General features: G+C 32.1%; 2 protein-coding genes across 5 annotated transcripts; one reads left to right on the top strand and one right to left on the bottom strand.

Moving 5' to 3' along the window:
- Positions 1-2,583: 2,583 nt before the first annotated feature.
- NPG1 (tetratricopeptide repeat (TPR)-containing protein) lies at positions 2,584-12,275 on the bottom strand. Of its 4 annotated transcripts, XM_028057808.2 has the most exons (7): positions 12,051-12,275; positions 11,461-11,631; positions 10,442-10,691; positions 9,349-10,302; positions 9,092-9,264; positions 3,427-3,574; positions 2,584-3,335 (listed from the first exon to the last, which is right to left on the bottom strand). In XM_028057808.2, exons 2-7 carry the CDS (start codon positions 11,611-11,613, stop codon positions 3,016-3,018), a joined length of 1,998 nt encoding a protein of 665 aa, XP_027913609.2. In that variant the 5' UTR covers positions 11,614-11,631; positions 12,051-12,275; the 3' UTR covers positions 2,584-3,015. The 4 variants fall into 4 exon arrangements, with proteins under 4 accessions (XP_027913609.2, XP_027913607.2, XP_027913608.2 ...); XM_028057806.2 differs by having other exon boundaries at positions 9,092-10,302; XM_028057807.2 differs by having other exon boundaries at positions 9,092-10,302; positions 11,461-11,710; positions 12,051-12,263.
- Positions 12,276-16,473: 4,198 nt separating this feature from the next.
- Positions 16,474-20,176, top strand: CLPP4 (CLP protease P4). Its single transcript, XM_028057821.2, has 2 exons — positions 16,474-16,986; positions 19,487-20,176. Exons 1-2 carry the CDS (start codon positions 16,550-16,552, stop codon positions 19,968-19,970), a joined length of 921 nt encoding a protein of 306 aa, XP_027913622.2. The 5' UTR covers positions 16,474-16,549; the 3' UTR covers positions 19,971-20,176.
- The last annotated feature ends 2,169 nt before the right edge of the window (positions 20,177-22,345 follow it).

Below are 22,345 nucleotides of genomic sequence, written 5' to 3'. Positions count from 1 at the left end.
CTTTATTGGTTATTCTGAGAGATCCAGGGCATATAAATTTTATGATTTCATATTAAAGACAATTTTTGAGACAGGGATTGCTACATTATTTGAGGATATTGAGTTTGGGGGGAAGAATCAGATTAGGAATTTTTTTTTAGAGGAAGAATCGGCAATAATTCCAGAACCGATTCAAACAATTACTTTTGATGAAGTAAGTTCGGAACCTCCACAAAACATTGCTGATGAACCCCATACTCAAGATGATCTGGTTGTTCGTGAAGAAAAAACTCAAGATCCTCAACAACCTATGCTTCATTAGCCAGCACCTTTGCGGAGATCCATGAGAGTAAGGAGAAGTGCCATTTCAGATGATTATGTTGTATTTCTCCAAGAGAATGAAGACCCTAACAATGGTGTGATGGAAGATGACCCAATCACTGTCTGTTAAGCCATATAGGATCCTAATTCAGAAAAATGGATTGAAGCAATGAGGGAAGAGTATAAATCCATGCAAGACAATTAGGTTTGGAAACTTGTCCCATTACCAGAAGATGTGAAACCCATTGGTTGTAAATGGTTATTTAAGTCCAAACGGGATTCTAACGGTAATGTGGAGAGGTATAAGGCTCGTCTTGTAGCTAAGGGATTTACTAGAAAAGAAGGGATTGACTTTAAAGAGACTTTTTCTCCAGTTCCATCAAAAGACTCTTTTAGGACAATTATGGCTCTTGTTGCACATTATGATTTGGAGCTTCGTCAAATGGATGTCAAAACGGCGTTTCTCAATGGTGACATGGACGAGACGATCTATATGGTGCAACAAGAAAATTTTGTGTCGGGAGACCCAATGAATATGGTTTGCAAATTGATCAAGTAATTCTCTCATTTGGCTTCGAGATGAATCTTGTTGATGACTGTGTGTATCACAAGTTTAAGGGGAACAAGTTTATTTTCCTGATCTTGTATGTTGATGACATTCTACTTGCCACTAATGATATAGGCATATTGCTCGAAACTAAGAAATTTCTGTCAAAGAATTTTGAAATGAAAGATCTTGGTGATGCCTCCTTTGTATTAGGAATTCAGATACACCGAGATCGATCTCGGGGTATTCTAGGATTATCACAAAGGAACTATATCGATAAAGTTCATAAAAGGTTTAGCATGCATGAATGTAAATTTGGGGATACTCCAGTTACTAAAATTCCTTAATAATATAAAATCAATATTTATCTCATAAAATTATTTATTAAAATACGAGTATAATTTATGATTAGTTTAGTAGTTCATTTTATATATATAATCAATTTATTTGTTACACCGGATTATAATTCTAATTAGGTCTTGTTTAATAAAATTATTGAAAGGACATTTTAAAATAATTTATTTCTTTTAAACAAAATGTTATGAGGTATAAATATGTTTTTAGTTATTTACCTATGGAAATTTAGATTTTTTTTTCAAAATTTTGATATATTTTGGTTCTCAAATTTTAGAAATTAAAATATATAGTTCTTTATCCATATTATGATCAATTCTTTTAAACATGTCAAACGTGTTTCATGCTAGTATTTGAATTAATTACATTGTTGGATAAATTTTTGTTTTAATGTCACCAGAAAAACATGTTTGACCTGTTAAAAAAGTGAATATAATTGAATTAAAAAGATTATATTCGTTCATTAATAAAATGTGATGATTAAAATGTATTAAAACTTCAGACAAAGACAAATTCTAATTTCGTGTTGTTAATACATCACAAAGAACAAGATAAGTACATCAAAAGATGAAGATATCTAGGATAAGATTAAGAAAGAGCTAATTATAGAAGAAATTGAAATCAAGCCAATGTGAGAAGAGAAATTGAATAATGATCGAGAGTCATAGAAATGTATAAAGGTATTCGCTAGACAAAATCGAAAGATAAATTACACATGATCGTAAGGGAAGTTGAGATATATAATAAGTGCTGCAAACATGAACTTAGCATACATAAATGATGTAACAGATTGTTTTTAGGTTGTTACTAATTTTCTTTTATTTTATTTTGTGTTAACCGTGAGAAAATGACAAGAAAATATAAATTAGTTAAATAAAACGAAAAGGGTGACAAATTGTCTATCATTTGTAATTTATTTTTTTGCATTTACGTTTTTTGCAATTTACATTTTCGATTTCTCAAGCACCATTTTTATCTTCGTCTTCACCGTTTCTCTTCATTACATTTCCCTTGACATTCACATGAAAAAGACAATTCAATTAATTAAATATATTTATCTTAAATTGATTCACATATAAACAACAGTTTGTATCAATTGTGTTAATTGTGAAATATTGAACTAAAAACACTCTAATTTAGATTTAAAAAAACATACACACAACACAGGCACACAGGCACTATAACGTTCAACACATATAGCATATAGTTTTTTTAATAAAAGAAGAAAATAAACTCGTAAGTTAAAAGCATTTAGCAAAAGTGAACTGTGGAAAAAAGCTCTCTAATTTCTAATAATAAATCACAACATTAAATTCATCAAAAACAAAACCAAAGCTTATTTTTAAATACCCCCATGTGTTGAGAAAATATTCATGGCTTGATAAGCACAAATATGAAAAATCCTTAAAGATTAAAAAAAAAAGTTATAGAAATGTACATAACAGAACAGTTTCTGTGTTTTGTAGACCTAGCCAACAAACTAAAACACAAAAAGAAGAAAGCTGAATCTCTACTATCCTTACAATGACACTGCTTCAACAGATATTTACAAGGCTGAGCAGCACTTCAACATTAATACTCTCTGCTACTCCAACAACTTCTTTACAATTCACCATCTCACAACCTGTTTAACATCAACCCCTTTCTTATCTTATTTACTGTATTTTTTCAATTCCTTTTCTTTGATCCTAGTTTGTGATGACAACGATTTAAAATGAAAAAAAAGGAATACAGTTTCAAAACTCTTCGATGTGGTCCACTGAACTCAGATGATGATATATCAACACAAAAACACTGTGACATAAATCTCACTGTCAAAGAATAGAACTGAAAGTTTCGATGGGATCAGATTCTTCAAGCATGGAAGCTGCTTGGAAGCAATCAGCGGCTTCACTTATTCGGCCATCTTGCTTGTTAAGCAATCCCAAGCAATGCCAAGCCATGCGGTTAGTGGGTTCTATTCGGAGTGCATCAGACAGTGCGCTTCTTGCAGCACAAAAAAACTTTGGACCCACTCTTTGAATCATGGCACCCATCAAGATCTTGCATGGAACATGGTTTGGTTCAAATAGTATACCATTAATAGTAGCAAGAAGAGCTTCCTCATTTTGCCCACGTCCTTCGGACAAAACACCTGCCAAAGCACAATGGAAAATATGAAGTTCTATAAAGATCCCCTCAAATATTCATAAAACCTTAAAACAACACCAAGATTTTGGTCTTGCCTTGAGTGTGCATTACTGCTGCAGAGTATTGCTTCAAGTCCCTGGCCTTCTGCAGACAGATTTCAGCATCCTTCCAACGAGAAAGACTAGCATATAAATTTGCCAGACCATGCCAAATATCAAATTCATTTATTTTATCGTCCAAAACCTGGAAAGAGTCAACAAAATTGAAGTCATTGATTTCTGAATCAACAATTTATAACTGAAGTCCCATGAAGCAGTAAATATCTTAGTTGGGGGGGGGGCGGCGGTGCACATATTTCTTTTAAACCAGAAGGAAAGAGGAAGGAATCACTTAAAACTCAGTGTACAAAATGACAATCAAAGGGAAATATCCAAACATAAGAACAGCATAAAAGAAATTTATAAACATAAGAACAGCATAAAAGTAATATCCAAACTGTCTTTCCCATATTTTTTTTTTCCTTGACACATCTTTGATGCTCTTATTTTTACAGACAACAGCCAAATTACACGAAACCAAGTCAATATACTAAATAAAAATACACATATTTTCTTTTAATTTTAATATATATTTGGCATCCCAAAATTTTGTGTACACCTATAAAAAGGTTTTGACACCTCCAAAATATTTTCTAAAGATCCATCGGTGGATACACAGTAGTGTAATGTTCACAGCACTATTTAAAGGACTAGCATGACCCCTGAAGCTGTGGTGCATGGTGAGATGTAGGATCCAATTACAATGACTTGGTAGAATGAGAGAATACGCTATGGGGCTCGTAAGGCCTTCAGGTTTCTAAGTACAAAATTGGAGCGTCTGGAGCGTCGCTCTCTCAAGAATCCTGTTGAGATACCACTATAAATATGACCAAAGCTTTACAAGGCTTAAACAATCCTTGACTAGTCATGACTTAATTTTTAGGATTAAGTTGGGTTCAGGCCAAATTTAAGATAGTCTTAATGTTTATCATAGACACTTGTTTTGGTTACATTACAACTTTAAGATAGTCCATTAAATAAGCACTTCAGAAGTCCTATGAGTAGTGTTCTGCACGGCTTTCACAACTGGTGTTACCTGCAATTCCAACTCTTTCGATAACGTAGGTGGTAGAGATTGAGGATTTGCTGAGGAAGAGAGGGGCCTTCTTTAATACATAAACATGAATCATGGGGTGGATTTTACTCTGGTGGAAGGGCTAACTGAGAAGCAACTACTCCAATCTGTTTGTAATCAAATAAGGACCATAAAAACGTGGACTCAACTTCTCATTTCTCTACCGAGACAATGATAGTGGCCATAGGCTGCAACTTGAGAAACACTCAATCACCACACTGAAATTTGTGTGAAATTCTAGAAGATTCTTTGGAAGCACTAACCGATATTTATAAAAAAAATCTTATGATTTTGAAATTTATGGCACGAATGAGAATGAGGACCTTGTATCAAATCGTGAATTATTCCTTGGAACTTAGGATCGTGATTAACTTTACATTCCCAATCTTTTATTTGCTCAAAGCAATTTGAAAACAAAGCTAAAAATGTCATTACTTTGGAGAGAGCATAAGTCACCCCATTCTTCCTGATCTATATCTAGAAATCCAAACACTCGAGTTTAGAGGTCCATCAGAAATTTGAGGCTCTTCTAATCAATCAGAATTATGAAGTGTCCTCCCAACAAGTAGTGCCTCCATTTTTGTACAACAATCACAAATGCCATTAATTCTTTCATAGACTGACTTAGATTGCACTCAAGTTCGACTGAGGAAAGCCACTGCCTTCCTGCATTAGAACCATCCCTAGTCCTTTATTGGATGCTTCAGTTTCTACCGTAAACATTTTGGAGAAATCAAGGACATAGGTAATTTTGCAACCAGTTTTTTTAATATTTTTCAAGGCAGCTAGTGCTTCTGCATTCCGTTGAAACTTCTCCTTCTTCAACAATTGAGTGAAAGGCTTGGCTATCTTACCACAGTCTCTAACAAACCTGCAATAGTAATCGATCAGTCCCGAATATCCCTTCAAAGCTTGAAGATCCTTACGTATAGGTCAGTCCAACATAGCATCAATTATACGTGGGTTTGCTGCCACCCCTTTTTCCGAAATGATGAGTCAAGTACTTCAACTAATTTGGCTAAATGTACATTCTTTTTTCATTGGAAACAATTGATTCTCCTACAACAATGCCAAAACAGTCCGTAAATGTTTCCAATGTCTCTCCTCACCCTTCCTGAAACCAGAATATCATAAAAAAAAACTAGTACAAACTTCCTCAAATAAGACGTTAACATCTCATTCATAAGAGATTGAAAGGTGGAAGGGGCCTTCGTGAGTATAAAAGGTATCTCATAATGTCATTCATGATTCTGAAAAACCGTTTTATGAATGTCTTCTTTCATCTTGATCTGATGGTAACTGGATCTGTAATCCAACTTGGAAAAAATCACTGATAATAGGAATAGGGAACTTATGTGGTATAGTAATCTTGTTGAAAGCCTGATAATCCACACAAAATCGTCATCCACCATCTTTCTTTTTCACCAAGATTATAGGACTAGAATAAGGACTGACACCAAGTCTAGTTATACCAGATTTAGGCATATCATCAACTAACCTTTCAATTTCATTTTTTTGATAGTGTGGGTACTTGTATGGTATGATGTTGGGGATGTGATATTCTTCCTTCAATCGAATGGCATGGTCATCTAGGCTGTATAATCCCTATGTTTCTTGAAGGACTAATCTTATTCTTCCAAAACCGATTTTGTCCACACGAGACAGTTTATTGGCTCTCTGCTTCAGCTTGCAGTGGGCAGTGCTTCACGAGGAATCCTTGGCCTTGATCACATAGAGCCTTTAAAACAAATTTGAAAGAAGCAACGACTCTAGTCAAATCGGAGTCCCCCTTTAATGTGCGACATCCACCCGCAACCAAAATTTAAAGAGTTAATTCACGAAAATTTGTTCTCATTTCTCCTAGACTAGCCAACCATTCCATTCCTAACACCACATCAACTCCATCAGAGACATAGAAATCTTGTTGAATTTGTAGACCTTGCATCTCCAACTTCAATTTAGAACACACCGCTTCACAATCTAGTTTTTTGTCGTCACCCACCTCCATTTTATAAATGGAGGTTGCATATGTATCCAATGTCTGTTGTTGCACAAACATGGCTGAAATGAAATTATGAGACTCCACAATCAATGAGTACTGTGACATGCTCTTTCCCAATCCTACCCCACAACTTTAGTGTTTTCTTTAGTGTAAGGCCAACAATTCTACACATAGATAATTGGAGATCTTTCATCTCTACAACTTCCTCTACCATTGTATTTTCTCGCTCTGGATACCCTTCTTCTTCCCTCTCATCCAACACTAAAATTTATAACTAACTTATTGTTTGCACACACATGGTCCAACCAAATATTTATCACATTTGAAGCACAACCCCTTCCTATAACTCTCTTGTAATTTTGCGTCTGTCAACTTTCTAAAGCTTCTTCCTCCAAAGGTATCGGAAGGTTTCACCACACTTCCCTCTCCATTAGAACTTCTAGTTCTGGACATATTGGGTTGCCGCTTCACTCACTGTTCCCACACCACTATGCAATTATTGTTATACGTCCTCATTGGCCTACTCACAGAGTACGAACTTCTGTCTCTATTCTTCCACTAAACATGTTTGCTTGAGACCCAACAACAATTCAAAAGGATTTTCAACCATGGTTGGTTATAAATGCCTAATAGTCGTTGCCCGAAAATCCTCCCAAGTTAGTTGGTGTGTAGAGAACTTCCACCATTGATACCAGGTCAGTGCTTTTCCTAGCATTACCACCATCACTACTTGTAATTTTTCCTCTCGTGACGTCCTTTTTGTTAGAAGTCCCACATCGACTAGAGATAAGACAATTTCATACTATATAAGTGAGATGCAAACCTCATCTTACAAGCCGGTTTTGTGGGGTTGAGTTAGGCATAAAACCCACTTCTAACGTGGTATCAGAGTCAAGTTAGAGCCTATCCTATAGACCCACACACGAGATGTTTATACCTCGGCGTGAGGGGGTTGTGTTGGAAGTCCCACATCAACTAGAGATAAGACAATTTAATACTATATAAGTGAGGTACAAACCTCACCTTACAAGCCGGTTTTGTGGGATTGAGTTAGGCATAAAGCCCACCTCTAACACTTTTCATATCAAAGTATCTCTCCACTCTGGTTGTCCAACCATACACATCCTTTCCATCAAAAACTGTTATCTCTAACTTCTTCCACCTATCCACTTAGTATTATCCCCCATTAAGGCTCCCCTACGTGCCACCTTGAGGAATTGTTTGGCTTCCATCGTTGTTCTCTTCCTCTTGTTTCGCATGGAGGCTTCCACTTCGTTTAACTTGATCTTCGCTATTGTTTCACGCATCGCCAACAAGCATTCCAAAACCCACTCCAATGCCTCCACCCACAATTCCATGTTGTGTGTCGTAACAAGAACTTGTTATCTCCAATATCAATTGATAAACACCAACTAATATGCTAATAACTGCTTAGAGGCAGTTATGCTTGGCCCTACCAATAACTTCTAAAACAATTTAGTCCTGCTAAAAATCCTAAATTCTGGCCTCCTCTTATAATATTTACTTATAAGAGGCCGAACCCTTTCCAAATGCACTAACATTTTAAAAAAAAACGCTAAATTGCAAATTGGGTCTTTATGTGATTATTGATTCTTGATTTTGGTCTCCCTATTTCTTTCCTGACATTTTAGTCTCCATATTTAAAAAGAACGCACAATTTTGGTTTCATAAGTAATCTTACATATATTTCTTTCATTTTGGTCGACCTAAAACCTATACCTAGCATATTTATTTAAGGTACCATGAAGATATATTTTAATTAATTAAAATTTAAAATGTAAAAGTATGCAAAATTAAAGATTGGATAAATATTTTCAGATTTTCTAAATTGTAGAGACTATAAATCCCGGAAAGGAAAAAAGACTAAAATCACAAATCAAGATTAAATGGAGACAAAATTTGCACTTTAACCAAAAAAAAGCAGTCCTACTTGGCCTGTAGTTTTCATAGAGCAATGCAAAATAAAAAATCAGACCTACAATCTCCACGTTACCAGATGGTCAGATAGAGGTGTGTTGTCATCCCACGTCAACTATAGACCCTCATGAGTCAGCTTTTGGGGTTGAATTTTTTCTAAGAAGAACTCAATAGTTTTTATCCCCTAAACTAAGGGTGGCAGAACAATCTATTCATCCATCATCCATCCAATCCACCCATTACAAAATATAAAACAATAGGGTGAAATTCATTCATTTAACTATATGGAAAGTTAATCAGACATATGCTATTTTTAAAAATTCAATAGATCCTTCCAACAATGCTTATTGGATCAAAATCACTCTAATTAATCTTTCTTAAATTTAGTTTCTTAAAAAAATTAAAAAATATAATTTTAAATTTTGTTTTGTAAAATTTATTTTTTATTTTTTAGAAATATATTACTTTTATGGATAGATTGGTTTCGATTGAATTTCCATCTAATGAATCACATTTTTTTAATTAAATTTTTAGTGGATCAAAATTGATTAATGACTCTTTTAATCTAATCCATTATAATCCAAAATAAATTCTGTTCAATTCGTCCAATGTGTGACCTCTATCCGAAGGACCCAAAGGAATCTTACCTTTGAACTAATTTGGAAAGACCCAAAGGATTTCTTCTGAGCTTGAACCAATGCAAGAAGGTACCTATAGGTTTCAATAGCATCCATTGGTCGTGATTGAGAGATCTTCAACTTTGCTTTCAGCCTAAGCAGTGGTCCCTGCTCCCATCTTGCAGTCTGATCTAAAGCAGCATCTGTCACCACTTCAGCTTCAGAAAATCTTTGCTGTGCAGACAAAATTAGAGCAAGCAATCTCCAAGATTTCAACATAGAACCACCTGTTTGATTAAAGAAATGTCTCGCAGAGCGCAAAGCATTAGACAAGTTTCGGTGTTGTGCATAATGAACAGCCAATTCAAAAATCAGATCAGAATTGTTTGGCTCCAATTTGATTGCTGCCACCAATGACTCCAAAGCTTTGGAGTGAAGGCGAGACCTCTCAGTGTCAGAGGAAGCAACCTTAGCATGCTTTCCAAGACAAAGTCCCAACATCCGTAGAGCAACACCTTTCAAATGCTCATTTTGGTCACGAGCATTATTGACTGCCCTCTGTGCATAGATCACTCCCTCAGCAGCAAGATGGGAATCCTCACTGCAGATCCGAGCTGCTAACAATAATGATGTAAGGTCATTTGGTCGTTCATGTTTGTGCAAAGATTTCCTTAGCAGGCTCAAAGCACAGTCATTTTGCCCTGCTCCACTATAACAAAAAGCTAAAGAATTCCAACAATCAATTCGATGGTATACTCCAGGCATCAACTCTTCAATTTGCTTAGCTAAAGTAGAAGTTTGGCTACATATAGAAAGTGCAAAAGTAAGGTGTTCCATGACTGATGGATCCCATTTCATCTTACCAAGGCTAAACTTTCTCAAAAGAACCATCAATAGCAGAATAGCCTCTTCAAGATTATTTTTAGGCACATATGATCCTTCAGTCTGAACTGCTAAACTAGGTGGACTTGCCTCCACCCCGCTGTATAGCAGAAACATAACAAATGACTTCTGAATTCTTGCACAGTAGTCATTATCAAGGTTCCATTGACTAAGAAGGGCTCGCCTATAAGCAGATATTGCCTCATCATAGCAACCAGCTTGCTTCCAAAGCTCTGGAAGGAGCTCTACAGCATGGCTGACTATCTCTTGCAATTTATTATCCACTTGAATATTAGGAACACCCTGATAAAATATCTTCTCAACGGAATCAAGAATACGTTTACAATTATCAGCAGCCTCTGCATAAATCCATTAAACAAGCATTTCAATGTATCCATTCTGATTAAGAAATCACTCCCTTCTAGAAGAGAAAGCAATATTAAGAAGGTAAAGGTAAGGTGGGGACGAAATTTCAACAGTCAAGGTTATATATGATACCTGTAAATTTCCCCAGTTTTTGCAGAGACTTGGCTTTTAAGTAGATGGCTTCGAGCACCAAACTAGCCGCATGCTGAGAACCCGAGGCTGATTCATTTTGAGTACGACCTTTCTTGCCTTGTGGTTTTTCAGAAGAGGAAGATTGCAACCTCTGTATGGCAGCTTGGAGATCAATCCCATCAAACACACGAAGAGCACCTTCTAAGTTACCTCTCTGATACTCCAACTTACCAAGAAGAGCTCTCGCTTCCTGCAAGGTTTTAAGAGTAACATCAGGGCTAGACTCTATGATCTGATTAATTTCTCCCAAAAAAGAGCTGATCCGATCCAGTGCCAAGAATCAATGCATGCAAGATCTTCATATACAAACATTCAAGATATCATTTGTATCAAATTTACACACAGTACAAATTACAAAGTCCATTTCTTGTATTGACATGTTTTTTCTAGCTTCAAAAAATCCAATTATGTTACGTTCATATGTACAAATTGCAATCCATAACATTAGAATAATATGAGTACTACGACAAACAAACATTGCATGCTGTCAGATTCAAAGATTTATTCTTTTGGAAGGAGGGATCCTGAGGTTTGGCTCACAGATGAAATTTATCGCCTTGTTATCGAAGGTGTTGGCAACATAATAGTTACTGTTACCTAGATACGGCAGACCTCATTCCTATAAAACTAAGAGTTGCGCCAAAACAGAAATATAAATCAAGACAACATATAGAAGTCTAAATAATTGGCAAACATGATGAATGAGTAGCTAAATTCCAACAACAAAAAATTTCAGAGACAGATATCGCAACCATTTGACATCAAGATCAGCTTTCTCCAATAACTCTAAGTGACAACTTGGCCCTTGGTTTCTTCTTCTTACTATTTCAAAATATGAAATGCACAACCCAGAAACAGCTGCCACCAGATGTCATAAAAGGGAAACAGAGGCAATATTTTGCAACACAAATAAATGGCTGACACAAACTAGTAAAGTGTGGCAGTATTAACAAACAAACCTCAAAATTGAGTGACAATCCTTCGCGCAACGAATCTTCTGCTTCCTGAATATTTCCTTGATCAAGCTTGGCCTCAACTTCTGATGCAGCGATGCGGCTTCCATTGGCCTGGAACTCTCTAACCGATACTCTCCCATGTTCAGTAGACCCCATCAATCATTTCCCTCCAACCTGCACACACTCCATAACCACCCTTTCCACGTAAGTTCCAACTTTGTCGTCCTCAGAAGCTTTTCAACGGCATTGCACACTGGTCATATATATTTCACAAAAATCTAAACAAAAACTCGTACACACAAGTCCAAATCTTTAGTATCGCAAAGGAAAAACAAAGTTCACCGTTTCACATGGCATTGTTAAAAACTGATCCTAGCATTGTTATATCGATACAACTCCCAAGAAATGCATTTTTTTTCACTTCAAAACTCGTTTTCGATGTAATGGGGTTCCGTGATAACACAAAAATCATCAAACTTTGGAAGAAAAATTGAAAATTGCAATAAGAAATTAAATGGGAGAGGGGGGAAATTGCAGATCCAAGGAAGAAGCTGGAAAATGGAAGAATGAATAAAAAAAAGGTTGTGACTGACCAAAGCAACGTGGCGTTGGAGAAAAGGAAAGAGATGCAACAGTGACCGAAAGGAAGATCTAGGAGAGGGGACCCTTGAATTTTATCAGCATTTGATCAAAGTTGATGACATTGTCCTGTTTGAGAGGAAAAAACAACAAATAGAAAGAAACAGAAGAAGAGTGGTGGGTGGTGTGAGGTCAACCGCTGTTACAGCTGGTGAGAGAAGAGAATGACCAAAATTGAATGCCCAAGAAAAGTAACAACTAAATACTCTGACTTTTTTAAAATTAAATAAAAAAGTTTAATGTTTGCAAATTTTAACTTTACCGCTGTGGATAATGCAAAGATTCTTACTTTGAGGGATTTCAAAAACAGTTACCGGGGAGCATTTGTGAATAAAACTGATAATAGGTAGAAAATAAACGTTATAAGTAAGATATTTGCGAACAGTAGGAATGAGTATTTTTAATATAAAACGGGTACAAATATTATAATATTTGTATATGTAGATATCATACCCGTTAAAATTAAGAATAAAAAAAACTATGATTAAAATATTATTACATTAATTTTAAGTAAGTTATTTTTTATAAAAGAAATTTCATTTTTTTAACCCTATTTATGATTAAAAGATATCGTTTAATATTAAATTTTTTTTTATAAATATTTTTGAGTTAGCAATTTAATATTTATACCTCTTTTCAAAATAAATTTAAATTTATGCAGTGTCATTGAAATGCATATGTAATCAATTTTTTTCTATCTTACTAAAATGATGACACGATTTCCTATTTTATCCTTTTATATTATCACATGTATGTAATTTGACTTGTAAGAAACGTCCCTAATTAATAGAGGACATTGATAATTATGATATAATTAAATATATAATTACATTTATAATTAATATTAATTTGTTATTAGCAGTCACTACTACATCTAAACTTCTAATTTGTATTTTATATTTTAATATTTTAATGCTTTATATATATTCGAAAGTGAAAGAGTAAAAGAACGAAAGAAAAATAAATAAAGAAAACAGTAATAACTGAAGAATTATATTAAAAGAATGAAAACACAGAAAAAAGTGAAATAATTTTTTACTATCAATAATTTTACTTTATTTATTATTTCAATATATTTATTAATATTATTATTAAAATGTAAATATTGATATAATATTTGTAACATGTTATATTTAAAATATAATTAATTAAATAGTCATATAACCGATTAAATATAAGTGCTATTAAAATGATTACAGTATATTTTTCAATATAATGGCACATGTTTTGATAATATCTACTATGTCTAAAAATATAATGTGACTTTGTATGTTATTTATTTTAATTTTGTTTAATATATTTCAATATAGTATTTTTTTTCCCTTTAAAATAAATATATCTAGAACATACAAAATATTCTAATATATATATATATATATATATATATATATATATATATATATTCAATTTATTTTTAAATATCACCATTCATATCCAAAGACGTTCAATTTTATTTATTTATCGAAAAAGTATTATAAAAACTAACAAATTTTAACATTTAAAAGTTTTTAAAATATTTTTTGCAAAGAGTGTTTGAAATATTGTTGGACTTATTTATAGCTCATTCAACAATCCAACCAATGGGAAAGACCGACAATGTTTAACTAGTCTAACAACTAATAAGTTTTGTACAAAAACTATTCTTTTCCAATGAATTATTGGATCGTCCGAACCAAAATACTCATAAGTCTTATTTAAATACTTATGATATGTGTTCTTTCTAAGCACTATAGACTTTAAATAAACGAATTTTGCTTAGTGGAAAGATGTCTTGTTTAATAAGTTTGCATAATTTAGGAAATATGGAAAAGAGATCCATTAATCAAAATGACTTTTTTTTATTCATTCCTTAGACAAAAACTAATATATATATATATATATATATATATATATATATATATATATATATATATATATATATATATATATAGTTAAAATAATACAAAGCTAAATCCATTTTAATCCAGCTGAATATAAATTAGTTACCAAATTACTTAACACACCACATTCAATTCAAACATATATTTAAATCAAACACATGAAACTTGCATAAACGAAATATTTAGAGAACAATTCACTTTAACAATCAAATTATCTATCTTGTTGTGATACTATCATAAGTTGAATTAATTTCCCTTACTTTAATTCAAACTAAACATCACTGAACTATCACTCATATGATATAATACTTACACAAAAATAAATTTACGTCAACGATAAGATTTTAAATAAACAAATATTCATCTTGATCCTAATTGAATTGCATGGAAGCATCATCTTCTTGTCCATACAAAACTTTCAAATTTTACTCACAAAAAGAGAGAAATTTTTATACTGTACATTAGGTTACCCGTGATAGATTCTTAAAAACAAGAAACAAACCTATTTTTTTTTTAGAATATATTAGAAAAATAAAAAATATATATAAAGGATAATATTTTTAAAATAAAACTCAAACAACCAATTTTTAATAATATAATATTCAAACATAATTTTATCTAAAATAAAACACTTCTATTCTTAATTATATTTTAGACCGTTACACATTAAATTTAAAATAATTCATGACGTTTCATTTACATGAAATGTAAATAAATTAATTATTATCGATACGTGGAAATAAATAGCCTGCACATAAATATTTGTTTTATATGCAGAAGAAACTCATTATTAAATTAAAAGCGGAAGCGAAAAAAATGAAAAAAGAGAGGGAAATAGCAAAGAAGAGAGGAAGTAGGAGATAAATAATGAAATAAGATAAGATAATATATTGCAATATATAGCGGAAAGTATTTTTTTTTTTTTTGGAAAAATTACCTTCGATAAGAATAAATAAGAAAGACGTGCATTACTTTATAGTAAAAAATAATTCGTTTAAGATAGACTTTAATTTGACTATAATATTATGTTAAAAATAAATTTTAGGTTTAATTTAATTTTACAAAATCAACTTGTAAGATGAAGATCTATTTATATAGTGTGAATTAGTAAGATGTGGAACTTCCAATATACATTTTTATTATATTATACCAGTAAAACACAAGAAAATAATTAATATAATTAAAAAATTAGTTAATTTAATAATTATCATAATAAAGAAACAGTTCAATTATGTAGAATCATAAAACTTTTATTTTATTAATTATTACACTTAGCACAATTAAAAAGACTGAATACATCATATTTAACAGTTGCATAATTAAATCGGATCAAAGTTATTAAATTTATGTCATATATTTATTCGTGGTTTATTTATTTATTTTAAAAAATTATTTTGCCACATATTAAATCAATATTGTTTTATGTTATATTATTATTTAGATTTTAATTTGATCATTATATTTATTATTTTGATTTGATTTAATCAAAATTTCATTTGAATCGAACAATTTTGTCTCTCTTCAAATTAAAATAAAATTGAATTTTTATATAAATATTGTACAAGTATTTTTAATCAAATTAATATTTTTATTAAATATTTTTAATAAAATTAAATTTATTTAAATTTATGTTATACATTAAACTTTATTTTTTTTAATTTTAAATATATTTGCGCTGATAATTTATTACATCAAATTTTATATTATTTTTGTATTTGAATTTATATTTTAAATAATTATATATATATATTTATATAAATTTACATATTTGTATTTTAAATATTTGTACAACATTATATATCAAAAGTTTTAATACCAATGTTAAAATTCATTTTAAAATAACAATTTTATAAATTCATATATAAATTTTAAAACAATTTTATAACAAAATAAAATAAATATATTTCAAATTTTAAAACAAAATTTAAATAAAATTCAATATAAAATTTAAATTTAAATAAAGTTAATATTATTAAAAATATTTAATAAAAATATTAATTTTAATAAAACATTATTATAATATTTTATGTAAAAATTAAATTTTGATCTCAATTTAAAAAATGATAAAATTGTTTAATTTTGTGAAAGATTAAAATGAATCAAATAAAAATATAAATCCAATAATCAAATTAAGATTCAGAAAAATGACAAAAGATAAAAAAGTAAAATAAAAGTTAAAAAATTAGAAAAAGAATTAAAAAAATATTTAATGGTGTTAGTACCTTACCACCAAAAGTGACTTATTTATTACACATTAATAAATATCTAACTAAGATAATCAAAATATAAAGGTTTAATAAAAATTTTATATAAGTACGAAGAAAACTACGATATTTTAAACTAAGTTTTCGTGATAAGTAAAATTTATTTTGAATATGGATTAAACATTAAATAAACTTCCTTTTCAACAAAAAAAAAATAAATTGAATTTAAAAAATATTAATATTTCAAAAGCAAACCATGCGAAAATAAAAAAAATAAAATAAAATTGTGTTATCTAACCAAGGAAGTAGCCACCACTTTCTGAGACTTTTCCCTCTGCATTTCTCCAACACTCTTTCATTCTTGGCACCATGGATTTGCTCTCAATTTCTCCCTCTCACCCTTCACCTTCCCTTCGCACCCTTTCTCAAAACCCTAAGCCTCACATTTCCTCTTTCGCCCCAAAACCCTCTTTCTCCCTTTCGCGCTTTTCCAAACCCATTAAAACCCCACCACGAAGCGTCGTATCGGCATCGCCGATTCCCTCTAAAAGCCTAAACATTGGGTCCGAATCTCCAAACCCCAGTCTGTCTTTCCAGCTATCCGCGCCGCAGACACCGGCGACGGCCGCGAGAGGGGCGGATGGCGACGTGATGGGGTTGTTGCTGAGGGAGAGAATCGTATTCCTTGGGAGTAGCATCGATGACTTTGTGGCTGATGCTGTTATGAGTCAATTGCTGCTGTTGGACGCTCAAGACCCCACTAAGGATATAAAGCTGTTCATTAATTCCACTGGGGGTTCTCTCAGGTTAGATGAGGTTTTCATTATCGGGTTTTGTTATTTTTCAGAATGATGATGCAAATGTGTATGTAAAGTGTCTGGATTAGGCGTGGAAGTTCAAAGCGTAGGAACTTAAACACTTTTCTTTTTCATTTAATTGATTTTTCTGGAAAAAACTTGATATGGAGAATTGGGGATAGATGCCAACCCTTAAGAGCCGAGTTAAGTCTTAGGGAAGAGGAAGAGGCTAACCCTTCGCGACTTGACAAATTATTGTTTGGAAATGATTGCCTAAGGGGAGTTTTTAATTTAATGTCTGATAGTATCTCGAACATTACTTTGAGGAACCAAAATGGTATTGCGTGTTTAATTATTGTTTGTAGTTTTTGTTGCTGGTAACGGAATGTTTAATTGATGAAACGGCTAATAGTTGAAGTTTGGTTTGAATGAATTTAACATAAAATATGAACAGGCTTGCCTGATTGAACAAGGGAGTTCTATGTTTAATTTGGGATGAGCTTTATGTATTTTTCTTATTGGTTTTCTGATAGATTATTTTGGCATATGTAAACCCTTCACTGGGCTGTTGACGGTGAAGACCTTTTATTTTCCTACCTGCAGTTTATATTACTCAGTTAAGGCTATTGAATGGTCTTCAGATGTTTATGATATTATTATTCCTCTAGTTTAGTTGTCATTGCAAATTTTGTCCTACTTTCTGTTTGAGGAGTTTTGCTTAGTTGTTACTTTTGCCTTTTGAGTTTGCTGTTTTAGGAGGACATATTGTTCCCGACTATAAACTTTTAGGTTCCTTTGCCTTATGTGTTAGTTTTCAATTGATATGTTCATCTATAATTTCTAAATCGTCACCTTTTTTAAGTGAGACTAAACATGGTTTAAGGTGTACCGGATTTATTTAAGTTATACTCGGTTTTTGTACACTCAGATATAAGAGATTGGTTCTAATAATGGCTTACAACCATTTTATAACGTTTCATGACTTGGTATTTTGGTCTTGTTTGTTATGGTAATCTAGTAATCTAGTTTTTTTTCACTTCTCTCATAAGGTTGTCCTTCACACACATGCATGTATCTGTTTGCCTATGACATCGGGTTCTTGATTTCTAATAGTGTAGTTTAGATTCTGCCGTGCTACTGTGTAATTTAACATAAATTGAACCAGTAAAGTAAAACTCGTAAAAAGAGTAAAACTACTTAGATTTTATGGAGATCCGACTTTGTTTGATTTGAGGTATATGACAAAGAATTCTATTACATATGGAGAACAAGACAAAGATTGGGGTGTGCAGACAATGATCAGGTTTCAACCATGAGTTTGGTCATCGAATTACAAATCCCTTATGACTATGAAGAGTATATGTAGCCAATCCTAGCACCAATATCTGATACTATTTTATCCCTTTGTTTTTTCAATTTTTATTTGATTTGCATTATACTCATTGATCTAACTTTTCTACTTTTTACAAGTTGATGTGCTTTAGGGACTTCAAACTGTTAGGTGGTCATTTTTGTTTCAGGGAAAAAACAGATAACCTCTTCCTTTATGTCCCGTTTTCACATTATCTCATTGTAGTTTGATGAAAGGGGAAGCTTTTCTCTCCTGTGCTGGTATATTAATTGCACCATGCTCTATCTTGTTTTGATGTAGTCATGGACTTAACCTGTGATCAAACCCCACCAGCATCTAAGCAACGTGCTATGAAATATTCAAATCTCTGATCTTTTAAAAAATTTCAGTTTAAGGAAATGTTAGGATGTAGAGATCTAGATCTTTTGCTGCAAATGATTTGGGCAAGGCAGTTAGGCTGTGCTATGTTTTCTATTATTTATTACGTGGTGCCTATTGTTGGAGAGGAATGCTGGATTTTTCAAGGACATATTTATATTGACACCTCTTAGTACAAAGGAGTGGCTTTGGTATATGTGCAAAGAGAATCGAGACCTTCACTTTGGTGAAGATTTCCTCTTCAGCTATTCCTTTAATTTGGTTACTTTTGCTTTCATACACTTGTCTTTCTCCATTCCAGTACTAATAAGAACTAAGGCCATGTCAGAAGGACTTGTATTTTCTTTAATTTCAAGTTTGACAAGAGCTTGTTGTTCTTTATGTTTTTCCTATTCTTTTGGGCTGGCTAAGTCGATGTTTGTTTTTCAATCTGCACATGTTCCTATGCAGATGCTAGGGGTCTAGAAACTGAAACAAACACAATCCTAGTAATGCTGATCGAACCATTAGGTTCCTTTCATATTGGGTTGACAAATTGGTCCCTTATGATGTTAGGAGGCTACGAGAATGAATTGGAAGTCTGTATAGAATATAGATTTCCTTAGAGTTTTATAGCATCGTTTGTACAGAATATAGATTTCCTTAGAGTTTTGTAGCATTTGTTGGATTTCTTTTGTTAAATTATTGAATATCAATCTTCTCTGTATGGCAGATTTCTCATTGCAAATTCTAGTTCTGTTTGATGGCTTAATCCTTTTTCTCTGCTTGTTTTCAATATAGTGCTACAATGGCTATCTACGACGCCGTACAGCTTGTGAGGGCCGATGTTTCCACAATTGCACTTGGAATTTCAGCATCAACAGCTTCTGTTATCCTGGGTGGTGGCACCAAAGGCAAGCGCTTTGCTATGCCAAATACACGAATTATGATTCATCAACCTCTTGGAGGTGCTAGTGGACAAGCTATAGATGTAGAAATTCAGGCTAAAGAAGTTATGCACAACAAGAATAATATCACAAGAATTATATCAGGTTTCACTGGACGCTCATTTGAGCAAGTACAGAAAGATATTGATAGGGATAAATATATGTCTCCAATTGAAGCAGTTGAGTATGGAATTATTGATGGTGTAATCGACAGAGATAGAATTATCCCTCTCATGCCAGTGCCAGAAAGGGTGAAATCAACACTAAACTACGAAGAGATAAGCAAAGACCCCAGGAAATTCCTAAACCCAGAAATTCCTGATGATGAGATATACTAGCTATTCTTGAATTCAATGTTACGGTGATAGCAGTATACAACATTTTGGGTGAAGCTTGAGGATGCTGTAACAAACCCTGAAAAGTGTAGGATTGTCTAATATGTGTCTTGCATTTTTAATTTCTTTTTGTGTGGGTGAGTGAAAAATTATTGTTCAGCTATGGAGAATTTTGTTGGTTATCATTAGTTCGATTGTTTCTTCGTTAAGTCACTGACTATCATTTTTTCTTATAAAAATTAATTTGTAGCAGATTTTACGGCAACCAAGTTCCTTACCTTCGTTAAGTATTCTCTCTATTTTTCTCACGGAATATCTAAATGTAGGAATTAATCTTCTAACTTTTGTAATTATTATAATTAGCAGAATATTCTTGCATAATGGGTACGTCATAATATATAAGATGCGCAAAATATTATCCATCACTGAATTTTTAATCAAACCCTTCAAAGTTGCATTGCATTGTATAGCCAATCAATTAGAACTTTTGCGTTGTATAGGCTCTATTTTAGCTGGGGATGCAATGTGGGTATGAGTGTGTTGTGACCACTCTCTCCCGCTGACAATAATATTAACAATTAATGAAATTTCAATTCTGTTAATTTAGTTTGAATTTTGCTAATGGTTAAGATAAATAAAAACTAAATTTAAAAATATCATCAGTTACTAAATTTGTTCTAATAGACCAAACTACGTAAACGTCCCAAAAACTACCACTTAGTGTTTCACCCTTGTTTTTTGGAAAATCAAATTGACTAGGGACACTTAACGATTACACTGAACAAAGCACCATATAATTGAAATCAAAATCTAAGTCTTCTTGTGTTTATATTTTATTTTCGGATTTGAAACAAAATAAATATTAATTTTTAGTATTTTGTTGATGGAAGAAGTTGAATTCACAATTTTTGCATACTTCCTTTCAAATCTATCAAACTAATTTTTATATCTCTCAAATATTAGTGGAAGAGTTGAATCCACAACCTCTATGTCTTTCATTCTGATCTTTACTATTAAAACAATCTTATAGTTCCAAAAGATTTTTATTTTTGATCGCATTTATTTTTTTTAATGAAATCAACCTTTGTAATGTATTTCATGAATGTGAGATAATGTTTATTTTGAAATTTCCCAAAACAATAAATAAAGAATTAAGCGAAACATTTTCTTTCCTAGAAAAAAATACTTCAAAAAGGTTTATTTAAACATAAAGTTATACAAGTGTTTGTGAATAGAAAAAAATATGATTAAAAGAAAATAAAAATCTAATGAAGTAATTAGACAAAATTTTCAACAAACATTAACATTAATTATGAAGAGTGATATTTTAGACATTATAATATAAAACAAAAACCACAAAAAGAAAGTGTGAATGATGATAGATACTGGTGTGTAGGTCAACCTTCGTGACCAATGAAACAAAACGGTGCCGACTGATGAGAGTGGAGCCCGTAATTAGTACTAATTGGTGATTACCCAAATAATTAATGATGACCAATTAGTATCAGTGGCTGTCACAATTTCAAAGGCAAAAAGAGCAGCTTTGTCTTCTTTTGCTCGAAAATTAGGTAACTTCTGCCGGATGAACCGAATGTTCCCTCTCCTTATGATGCCGTTCCATACTTTGACTTTCATATTCAAACTTCACACCATTATATTATTCACAATCAGAGTCTCTCCATTTTTCTTCCACTCATTATGCCTGCACGATACAAAATATATTCCATTTTCTATCTTCAATTCTCTTCCTTCTGAATATTGATTCACACTAGCTAAAAATAAAATAAATTTTTTGAGAATTATATAAAAATAAAATCCAAAAATTAATAAACCCTTCTTCAAAATATTTATTTCGATATAAGAATTATGATTCATCTGGGTGACCAGCTCATCTAAAAATAATATATCTATGTTAAAAGTTTTCAATCAAATGTATCATTGGTTAAAAGTATAATTAGGTCAATGTTATGTTTACAAACTATGTATAGTATAAACTTCTAAATAAAGTAAAAGGTGTTTATACATTGAAAGAAAAATTGAAGTTATCGATAAGAAAAATAGGATCATTGACCAATATGAAAACTAAAAGCGCATTTTTGTTTTGAAGGGAATATTTATTTGAAGAGTTGTTGTCATTAGCTATGAAGGATGGTGCAAGTAGCATATTGATTAATTTGCCTGCAAAGTGCTTAACCATGTTCTCTTGTTTTTGTTCTTCAATTACGTAACCAAAATTGATGTTGCAAGCACCCAGGCTGCTGCTCATATAATTGCTTGTTAATGGTAATATATATCTATATTTCCATAATTGATGCATCACTCTCTTATATATAATATTCTTTCAATAACAACAATTATAATTACTATTATATTGTGTA

The sequence above is a fragment of the Vigna unguiculata genome, chromosome 2 (genome assembly GCF_037176805.1).
Source record: "Vigna unguiculata cultivar grain cowpea cultivar isolate G323 ecotype 2 chromosome 2, ASM3717680v1, whole genome shotgun sequence".
In the NCBI taxonomy this organism is placed as follows: domain Eukaryota; kingdom Viridiplantae; phylum Streptophyta; class Magnoliopsida; order Fabales; family Fabaceae; genus Vigna; species Vigna unguiculata.
Note: the sequence above shows the minus strand (reverse complement) of the source record. Positions and strands in the feature narration are given on the sequence as shown.